Genomic DNA, 11533 nt, shown 5'->3' on the forward strand with positions numbered 1-11533 from the left:
ATAGTCCTAATATTTTAGAATCAATATATAGATAATTTAGATTTAATGATTTGAACTTATATAATTCATAAATTCATACAGCACATTCATTTTTTTCTTATATGTTAAATCTTCTTATACAGTCTTGGAGAACACACTAAAGTTATCTCCTTCAAATATAGGACAGTTTTTTCTGTTGCGAGACATACTGGAAATATAAAGGGCCACCAATACATACTGAATTAAGAAGATAAAAACCTTAATTTTTATATTGTATTTTTACAGCTATATACATATATATATAATATATATATATAAAAAAGATAGAATTCTTTAAGAAGTTACCAGGTAAATATATCTGACTACTCCATTCAAAGAGGGAGGTTTTGCGGGCTTCCCTGGTGGCGCAGTGGTGGGGAGTCCGCCTGCCGATGCAGGGGACATATGTGGGTTCGTGCCCCGGTCCGGGAGGATCCCACATGCCGCGGAGCGGCTGGGCTGGTAAGCCATGGCCGCTGGGCCTGCGCTTCCGGAGCCTGTGCTCCACAGCGGGAGAGGCCGCAGTAGTGAGAGGCCCACGTACCGCAAAAAAAAAAAAAAGAGTGAGGTTTTGGAGTATGAGGAAAATTGGACTTAAATACAGCTCCATTATTTACCAGATTTGAGTTATTGCTTACTATTTTAAGCCTCAATTTTCTCATTGGTATAATAGAAATAACAATATCTTATTACATTTTTATGTGCTTGTGAGGGCTAAATTAAGTAATTCTGTAAATCACTTAGCACATGCCTGGACACAATGAGCACTCAAAAACCACTGAAGATAATCTTTTAAAAACACCTTTAACATTGCCTTCTATATTTTAATTTCTTTTTAATTACTATGAAGGAAAATTCATGCCCCAGTGTACACCTTCTACCAGAAGTTCTATTTTCCTGACTTAAACTAATCATGTATCAGTTTTTAAAATTACCATCATGCCTCACTAGGTATCTTTCAAGTGTCACTTTCCACCAGAAACATAGAACACCTGCCATCTTTTCTTTTCCTTCTTAAGGTCATAATATCCTTGAATATATAACTCTTCCCCTCCCCCAACTTTTCAATCAAGAATAAGTCTGTTGATTGCCTACAAGGAACCCAGTTGTCTTTCCATAAAAGAATTAAGGCCTTTACATGAAAAATCAATAAATAAATAACAACCCATAATATTTGTCAGAGGGCAGTGGGTTACAAACGTACTACTATGAAATGCAGTCCACAAATAAAAGAATCAAGAGAGAAAATGATGAATGGCCTTAGGAATAGTGATGGTTTATAATAAGGATTTTATTTAAAAAAAACATTAAAATAAATAATACATACTCCAGAACATCACTGTTCTAGGAAATCGCTTTTCTTTAGAATATGAGTTCTAGAAGGCAAATCTTCTTACAGCTGCTCTGGGGGCTTTCATTAGCTGATTTACAATCCTACAGTCATTTTTTTTTTTTTTTTTTTTTTCAAATCTGTGGTCTGCAGTCTTTTAACATACTTCTCAAGGGTGGATATGTGGTGGAATGCAGACCCCCATCAATGTGTAGTTTTATCTGCTGCTTTGTCCCCTAACTGCTGATAAAATAAGACTGCTTAGAAATCCCAGAGGACTATGACTGAGGCCAGAGTTACACTGGCTCATAAAATTCAAACAGTTCAATGCTTTTCTTGTTAATTACTGGGCCACAACCAAAAATCCCAATGATGGGAGAGAAACACTTCTTTAGGATAATGATTGATTTCCATAAAGATGAGTGCTTTAACAAATTTCAATATGCATTTGCTGGGGCGGGTAGGGTGGGTGGGCACTAATTAGTTTTACCACTTTCAGCAGATGTTGAATTCAAAATGCCAGCAGCATCTCAAATGCCAGTCATTAGGGCTGTCTTTCATCGAAGAGTGCTGACCAATGAAACCTCCACTGTTTAATGAGACCGATGTAGACACAGTCAATTAAATCAAATCTCTACTAACGTCCTTAACATATCTGCAGTGTATGTAGCAGCAGCAGAAGCAGCAGTGAGGGATTTCCAGTATTAATAAAGGAATTCACTGCAGCAGAAGGAGAGGGGGAAAAAAGGGAGGGGGGAGGGGGCGTGTCGGGGGAAAGACCTTCCTTAACCACAGGGGAAAGCTGGAAAAGTCCGGGGGCGGGGATGGAGAGGGAGGGGAGCTACGTAAAGGGTAACAAGCTAAGTGAGATGATTAAAGAGAGAGCCTTAATGTAGCTCTTGAAGTGATCCACCCCCAACCTTCCCCCTCCCGCATCCCTTCCACCGCAAATCCAATTTACCAGTTGCAAATATGAAGCTGGAAAAATGTAAGGACCCAGAGTTGAAAACATTTTCACTTTAATACTGAAAAAATATGCCATTATAAAATCCTCGAATAGAATTAGTAAGTTCCACGTGCTTCTTCGGTTCTTTTTTCCTACTTTATAAGTAAGATTTACACCAGCACAGAATTGCTACCATTGGATCGCAGCCTAAGCACTAGAGTGACATTAATTGGTCATGCTTAACTGCCTCAAAATCTTTTTTTCTTAATAATTACACTGATACTATAATAGAAATCATGGGTACTTATTTTACATTCAGATGGAAGGCATTATTGGATATGTATAGAAAAATATTCCCCCTCAAAAAAAAAATCACCATCAGAATAAAAGAGCCCAAAACAACCCATAAAACTTTGCTCAGCAATAGACATTTTTAACTCATGAAATGGACTGATGACTAGCCATGCAAATGTCCTAAATAAAACCTTTACATTTTTTTTTCACAGTAAACGTACGCTCTGAACTGCCTACCGATCACAAATAATGGCGAAATGGCACTTTCTGATTATACTATTTTGTTTATAGAAAGTTTGATACGATGGGATTTATCAGGTAAGAGGGTGGGTGCTGTGAACGTGACGGCGTCCCCAGTCGCGGGAGGGCAGCGTCCCCGGAGCGCGTGGATTCCATGCGAGCCATGCAGCACTTTTTGTTTTCTGCCAGAAGTCAGAGTTAACTTATTTACAATACATTCATGCCTTCGTGCAACTGCCCATCCCTGCGTAGCCAACAGGGAGCCATCGCGCCCCCCCTCCTCACGGGCTAATCCACAGGGGAAAAATAGATACCTATCTCTCTATATAGATGTGGGTATATGTATATATGTGTAGGACCACGGTACCAGCCCCTCTCCCGAGGGGAAGGGCACTGTCTGGTCTCCGAGCAGGGCCCCTGCTGGGGCTTTGTCAAAAGGGGCTGCAGCAAAGAGCGATTTGGCAGGCTCTCCCAGCTCGCCACAGTCTGCTCTTTGTTTCCAGAGGGAGCTAAGGGGTCAGACCCTCTCAGTTGAGCGAGTTCATAGTTATTTATTTATTATGTCCATCAAGCCCTGGGGCGCCCTGGACCTGGGTCTGGGCTCCCCTGATCCCCGGGGATGCCGGCGGAGTGGGGGGAGGCTGGAGGCATCTCCATCCCCCCTCCTCTGCTTTAGCCGGGCTGGGGGTCTTAGTCTGAGAGCGAGTGGGAGCCACAGTCATACACCCTGTGGGCCCCATCTGCGTTGTAAGGCCCATTGTGCCAGTAGGAAGAGTCACAGACTGTCTGTAGGGAATTAATTTCGGACGCCGAGGAGTTGGCGTCCCTTCTCTTAGACCGCTTTCGATTCCTCAGGATAAACACGAGCATGCCCACCACAGTGAAGGCGGAGGTGACAAACACCAGCAGCAGTCCCGGGACCAACACGGAGATGGACACCCTGCTGGTGTCTAAGTAGGAGTTGGAGTGTGTCCCGGTCTCCGCCAACCCAGTGCTGTTTTTACTGTGCGAAGTTAACGTGGGCGAGATCCTCGCGTACAGCTGGGGGCAGATCTCGTCATTGGAGAGGAGCATGAAATCCTTCCTAAAGAAGTTCACTGGCGTCTCGCACTTGAGGTCGCTCATCAGCACTTCGGAACCCAGGCGTTCTGCCCACTGCTTGAAAGGCACAATGGTGCAGGAACACTCCCAAGGGTTTCCGTGCAGGTCTATCTGGATGATGGCGGTTAACTGGTCCAGCACCCCTGCCACCGGAAGGTACATGAAGTAATTGTTGTGCAGGCTGAGTTTAGAGAGCGAGACCCCAGCAAACACGTCCACGGGCAGGGACCTCAGCAAGTTGTTGTTGAGAATGAGGATCCTCAGTTTGGGCATGGCATTGAAGGTGCCAGGAAGGATGAGCTGGATGGCGTTGTACTCCACGTTCAGGTACTCAAGGTTTTGCAGCCCGGCGAATTTCTCCCGGGACAGCGTGTCAAGGTAGTTACTATCCATATACAACCACCTGAGGTCCAAAAGATTCTTAAAAGTGTTGTTCTCTACGGTGGCAATGTTATTGTTGCCCAGATCCAACAGAATGAGATTCTTGTAATCCACAAAGTGCGATTTTCGGATGCTATGGATCTTGTTATCTCGCAGGAAAAGCTCCTGCACGTTGGAAAGCTTGGGTTTCAAATCAGCCAAGCTGCTCACGTTCCGGTTGTTGCAGTTCATCTTTAAACCCGACCCTGGGATGTGGTCGCAGCTGCAGCCCCCAGGGCAGGGCAAGCCGTTGGCTGGGGGTTTGTTTCTGGCGCTGCCGGTAGCTATCGCTGCCGTGGGTCTGATTTTGATCTGCCAGTTGCCTGGGATCTTTGTACCTCCGTTTGGACCCGACCCTGGGGTGGCATGATCTTCTTGCCCATTTGTCTTGAAAGGAGTTGGCAGGGGGCCAGGAGCGAAGGTCTCTTCTTGGGCAGGGGGAGCCGGGAGACTAGAATCCACTCTGTTTTTCAAAGGACACAAGTCCTGTTCAGTGGTTTCATTGAGGTCTTTGCCCTGCAGTCTGGTGGGGGCTTCGCAGACTACTCGGCCGATCAGGGCATTTTTGGGAATGTTTTCGAGCCATTCTTTCAGGGAGAGCAGATCACAAGTGCAGTCCCATGGGTTATCCTCTAGCAGGATCTCGGCAATGCCAGGGATTTGCTCCAAGACCTCCTCGTAGGGCAGCGTTTTCAGCCTGTTTCCCCGGAGGTCGAGGTGAGTGATGGGCACATATTGGAACACATTGGCAGGTAGGGTGCTGATGAGATTGTCGTTTAAAATGAGTACCTCCAGCTTGTTCAAGTCCTGGAAGGCCCCCGGGTCTATATCCCGTAATAAATTAAAATCAGCCTGGAGGTATTCCAGATCGTCCAGCCCCAGGAAAGTCTGCTTTCGAAAAGATTTGATCTTGTTGTTATTGATGTGCAACCTTTTCACCAGCTGCAGCCCCAGAAAAGCCCCAGGAACGATTTCATGCAAGCCATTATTTTCCATGTGCAGACTAACCGCATTGTAAAAGTTAGCGAACTCATTAGGGAAAAGTCGAGTGAGGGAATTGCCATGCAGAAATAGATGGTAAAACTGGGAAGTCGGGGCGGTGAAACGCTGAAGACTCGTAAAGCCCTTTTTTTCACAGTCTACGTGTAGGTCCCCTTCTATCTCATTGCAGGAACAGATCTTCTCTTTGCAAACGTCCCCTGTAACGTTTCCAGCGGCAAAACAAAGAGACGTCTCCAGCAACAGAATCCAAAGCAGCATTTTTAAAGCGAGCAATTCATCCCCGATCTCATCACAAAGTAACAGCGACCATCCTGCTCTCCACAGACACAATTCAAGTTCATTTAGTGCTCCAATGTCCGAGCCCAGGGAAGGAGAAGAAAAGGGTTTGGGGGGGTGGGGGTGGATTCCTTCCTCCCTAACCCCCCCGCACTGCAACAACCCAGGCGCCAGTCAATAATTATATCTACAAACTATCCAGGCACGTAGTGCAAGGCAAGCAAAAAAAAAAAAAAAAAAAAAGTAGAAAAAATAACCCCACTCCCCCTCAACCCTTTAAAAATAACGAAAAAGAAGTTAAATATATACATATAAATTAAAAATACACCCTTACAGAATCTCGTCTAGTGTTCCTCACTAACCAGAAAGGGAACAATGCTAGTAATTAGAAGCAAGTGCATGTTAGAGAAACAAGCAGAGGGTTTGCAGCGTAGTACAGGCACACTGCCTGTGCATGGCTGTGCATCGGACTGACCTTGCCTCTGATACAAAGCAGGGTTTTCGGCGGCTTCTGTTGTTGAGGCTGCTGATGGAGTTCTTGCTGTGGCTGCGGGTTGCCCAGGAGTCCCCCTGAGGAGCTGTCCAGCCCCCTCCCGGTGCTGAAATCACGCCCGACCGGAGGACTCACGCTGCCGAACCAATGGCGCTGGAAAATTTCCGCAATCGCTGCGTTTTGTGGCTGTCCATCGTTTCTCTTTCCTCCCCTTCGCTTCTCTTCAGCTTTTTTTTTCTGGTCTCCGACTCTCGGTTACTAGCTCTTCTTTTCTTGTTCTCCTTCTCTTTCTTCTGCTCTTTCGGAATTACGTGGAGGGGGCGGAGGGGGGGGGCGAGTTGTCTGAGGGAGGGAGAGAGCGTGAGAATGGGGAGGGGGGAAGAAGAGAGTTGCTAAGAAGCTCTGCTCGTTCCAGCCTGGTGCACTCTGAAAGATCTGACACCCTCTGCTGATCTGCAGGAGCAAAAATCCATCTGGTGAGGGAATGCTGAAGGAAAAAGAAGTCAATCCACGTACAGGGCAAGCGTTAAAAATGTGGGCATTAAAGGATGTCGATCCACATAGACGTTTATTTTAAAAGGATTGTTTAATTCTTTTTGCGTGCTGGAAACTTTACCCTTTCCTTTCCTTAACGACCTCACAGCACCCACTAGCTCCAGCGTCTGGAAAGAGTGCTTTTAAAACATTTATTTCCCGATGGCTTGAATAAAATTAGTGTCAGGGTGTCAAGCGAACAGCAATTTGAGGTAATTATACTGCACGCCATTTTCATCGGTGCTTTAAATGCATTTCTTCTGTCTCTGCAGTACAATGTTTTATGCTATTTGATGTCTTTGAAACCTTTTTTTGGTTTGTTTCCTTTTTAACATGTTTGAAAGTAGCTAGTTGGAACATATATGCATATCATATATATTTTATACAATTGGGTATGAATTTTTTTGCTGCTAGGTATGTAATTTAGGCAAATACTTTTTAAAACTTGGTATAGGATTTTAGTCAATTTGGTCATTGAGAGTTAGGTTTCTCTGATGATATTTCTTGAATGTTACTTAAGTCTGCAGGGTGAAAACACAGTGCACGCTTTCGTCTTTGATTCCAGACCCGAAATCCTTCACTGGGAACCGGAAAAGGAGGGAGGGGGCAGGGAAAAATCCCAGTATGATTCGTGAGCGCTCTTAAAAACCCACTGGCAGACTCCTGTGTGCACACCACACACACACACGCACGCACACAGGCTCACCCTCACACTCTCATACACACGAAGTTTCTGCATCCGTTTGGACGAATTTAAAATGCATACAAATAAATAACCAGTTGCATTTTGCTAGGGGGAGATAGAAATCTCTAATCCCTAAGGCTCTGTGAGAACCTTATCTACAGGTAGTGACCAGTTTCTCTTTGCCGGCTCAATGGTGCTGCCAGAGCACAGTGCTCAGGCTTTTCCCAAGGAAGTAATTGCTGGGTTCTTCAAACTTGGATGGAGCTTATAAAAACCAAGTTCTGCTAACATCTGGGATGGGAGAGAATGTGACAATGCAGCTGCTCTGGAAGGCTGTTTTGCTGACTTAGAGTCAACACCTTTTCCATCAATACTTCTAAAAATTGTGTGCATTATTTTAGTGTTTGGAATTTACAGGACTTAAAAAAAATGTTGTTTGGTCCTTTCTTCAGTCTAAGCAGAGATCATATGTTCACATCAGTTTCCCTTTTAATTAGGTCTTACACAAGTTGGACAGTTGTTACAAGCCTGATAATAAGCTGCATAAAAGATCAAATATTCAAGGATTGTGTATTTGGAAAAGGTTAAAGAGTGAAAGATTTAGGGGGAGGAATGGGGTTGGGAAAATTCAGGGAAATGTAGAGGAGATTTCTTATTCCAGGTCCAGAAGCTTATTACTGGGGAGGGGCAGATTTCTTATCTATATATAATATTTTCATATAATCAAATGTTGTGTTGTCATCTTCTGGTGAAATTCAGTGGAGGGTCATGGATGAGGGTTCAGCTCAGAATGGGGTGTGCATGCACGTGTGCATGTGTGTGTGTGAGAGAGAGACAGAGACAGAGACAGAGACAAAGAGACAGAGAGACAGAGATTGAAAGGTCTTTTTCAGACAACCTATTACACTTTTAAAACCAATCCTGTTCTTATTTAATTTAACCTATTACCACATGCAGGAAGAGGGAAGAGAGCTTAATCCATTTGAAACCGTTTCACGAAAATAATGCTATGTAGTTGAGAACTGCGCATGTGGAGGAGGAGTTAAACTGGGGGGAAGGATATTTCTGTTTCTTTGTAATAGGACTCAGATCTGAAACTTCTTGGCCCCAGAAACCACACTGAGAGAGGAGGGCAGACTCATGCAGTGTATGTGGCAAGACTGAAGGAGAGACAGAAAAATGCTGGCTGCTTAGGAAGAAAAATATTGATGGTAATCATCTAAAATCACACCTTTAAGCTTAATTAGTTATTTATTTATTCAACTTGCTGAATAAATACTTTATGTGAAGAGACCCAAAGAATGTATTGAAGCTGACTTTAAATTAACAGAATTGGGGTAACAAGCAATTGATATTAAGATTTCATCCCCCCACTCCCACCCATTAAACGCTGTATCTTTCTCTCCTGATTGCTTTTTTCCTCTCAAAGCCAATCACATTAGAAAATTCATGGACAGGATTTTCCTATTTCAATATGTTACAAAAATTTTTTCTACCATCTTCAAATAGTTTATTATCTCTGCACTGTAAAAAAAGGATGTGGTATTGCCTAGATGAACAGCCAAACCTCAGAAGAAAATATTAAGGTTGTATTACCTCTATGAAGATATCCACTACCAATTTGTAAGCAAAAAATTGTCACACACGTATAGTTCTATGGAAGATGCACCCTTGTTAACAAAAGTCTTCTTAAAGTAATTATTTTGATAATAAGTACATTTCAGAGGAATAAAGCAGCTTAGAAAACTATACCCACCCCTCCAAAGGCTAACTCTTCAAGTACAGCAGTACATTTCTTGGTGGGAAGTAAAAAAAAATATGGGAATGTGTATGTGACCTAAACTTTTCTAACACCTTAGGGGAACATTTCTTAGGCATGCACTCTTCTTAAAAGGGTTCTACTATGTCTATTTGAGGTCAAGTGAACTACTTCAATTGCTTTGCCTCTTATAACAGATGATCTCAGGAGCCAGAGATAAAGGACACTCCAGATGATGATGAGAATTGATAATATTTGCTCGGGGCTGTAGTTTCATTTTTATGCTATGGCCAGAAGTATTTCAATTGCATCGTTAAATGTTCATTTTTTCTTATTCTTCCTCAAACAGGTTCAACTCTCAAGTGACACAAGTAACATGTAAATATCACAAAGTCATTCAGATTAAGAAAGAGGTCATCAGTTAATAATTTATTTTTTGCAAATGACATAAAATTTCCAGATATTTCTATATGTTCCCTGCATATTTAAGATGAAAAAGTAGAATTTATAGCAAACATTAATTTTTATATCTTTTTATTCTTCAGTATTTAATACTCACAATAATTTTTAAAGTATTCAATTTTGATTTTTAATTATAAAATTAATATATTTTTAAGAAATACAAAATTGTATATAAGTTCATCTTCAGTCTTTCATCATCCACACTACTTTTTATTCCAGAGAGAAATACTGATAACTTGTTGGTGTATAGTGATACAATTATCCTATTTTATAAATATGGAAACAGAAATTGAGGAATATTGAGTTATACACCAAGATTAAATAATATCTGTTGACTTTTCCAAAGAGAGCAGAGCTATAATCTCATGAGCCAAACTTTTACTCTCAGTCCTAAATCCCTATTTATTCTAAATATGCAAGGCTGTTACCTTGATTAAGCTCTCCCTGGATCAGTTTCCTTACTAGTAAATTAAATCATTGGAGTTTGTGGATTTTTTGTTCTCTTCAAATTCTTTTTTTCCAAATCCAACACTTTTAAAAAATAATTTCACAAAAGCTCTCGTGTCTTGACTCCTTACACTTTTCACATTTGGATTTAGGATATTTTGTTCATGTGTCTGCCTATTCACTAGGGCTTGAAGCCAAGAGTAAATGTAACAGCCACTGTAGAATAGAATTCACTAGTTCTGAGTTTAATCTACTACTATGCTTTCCTATGTTTCATAAGATAAAGGAGTTGTTGGAATTCTTCCTTCTGATAACAACTGTAAACTAAGAGACAAGAACATGAATCAATTATACCTGTAAACTAATATGTTTTGAATATACCATTTCCCCCATTTTCTTTTTGTAGATTGCAAATAACATTCTAGGAATAGAATGCCAAGATAATTATCACATTAGATGACTTCTAAAAGGCAAAACAATAAAATTTTAAAAGAATATTTTTAATCTTCCAACTTCCTTTTTTAAAAATTTTTATTGGAGTATAGTTGATTTACAATGTTGTGTTAGGTTCAGGTGTACAGCAAAGTGCATCAGTTATACATATACATATATCCACTCTTATTTTTTTTTTTTAGATTATTTTCCTCTATAGGCCATTACAGAGTATTGAGTAGAGTTCCCTGTGCTATACAGCAGGTTCTTATTAGTTATCTATTTTACATATAGTAGTGTGTATATGTCAATCCCAATCTCCCAATTTATCCCTGCTCTGACTTTTCCCCTGGTAACCATAAGTTTGTTTTCTACATCTGTGACTCTACTTCTGTTTTGTAAATAAGTTCATTTGTACCCTCTTTTTTATATTCCACATATAAGCAATATCATATGATCTGTGTCTTTCTGTGTCTGACTTACTTCACTCAGTATTACAATCCCTATGTCCATCCATATTGCTACAAATGGCATTATTTTGTAAAAATATTTCTTTTATAGTAAGTTGATTTTCATAATGTACCTACGTTTACTTATCATCAAATAAACAGCAAACTCAGTAGAACATATCAAAATACCTTTCCCGTTTTTACTTTGTGTCCTGAAGTATCATTTTCTCATGTTCATATCGCTTTAAATTTATACTGCTTTGTGTCTTAAGTTCAACCATCTTGGAGTGGAACCTATTTTCTTATTAAGTCCATTTGTCTAATAAAACTCATATGAGTCACTGTTTTGGACTTATTGAGAAGAATATTGATCAAAACTATAAATTTATATGTAAGAAAATCTTAGTTTATTCCTTTTACTATACTACACTATACTATACTGAAATAAGGATATATATTTGTACAGTTGTTTATTATATTAATTGGCACTTAAGTATATGCTGTTAAGAACTTATTCTACTCTTTAAAAAATATCCTACAAGACCATGCAGATAATCACATACAGAAAAAGAGCTCTGTTTTTGTTTCCTACAAAGTATGTATTATAATTTTTAAGATAAAGAAATACATATTACTTGTTTAGGC

At 40.8% G+C, this 11533-nt stretch overlaps 1 protein-coding gene across 1 annotated transcript; it reads right to left on the reverse strand.

Annotated features, from left to right (window-relative positions):
- Positions 1–1296: 1296 nt before the first annotated feature.
- Positions 1297–6380, reverse strand: SLITRK1 (SLIT and NTRK like family member 1). Its single transcript, XM_065896205.1, has one exon. The coding sequence runs from the start codon at positions 5607–5609 to the stop codon at positions 3519–3521; it is 2091 nt and encodes a 696-aa protein (XP_065752277.1). The 5' UTR covers positions 5610–6380; the 3' UTR covers positions 1297–3518.
- Positions 6381–11533: the final 5153 nt, after the last annotated feature.

This window comes from Phocoena phocoena, chromosome 18, assembly GCF_963924675.1.
Source record: "Phocoena phocoena chromosome 18, mPhoPho1.1, whole genome shotgun sequence".
Taxonomy (NCBI): domain Eukaryota; kingdom Metazoa; phylum Chordata; class Mammalia; order Artiodactyla; family Phocoenidae; genus Phocoena; species Phocoena phocoena.

Coding starts and splice junctions, on each gene's coding strand:
- SLITRK1 (XM_065896205.1), bottom strand. CDS start 5,609: ATGCTGCTTTGGATTCTGTTGCTGGAGACGTCTCTTTGTTTTGCCGCT.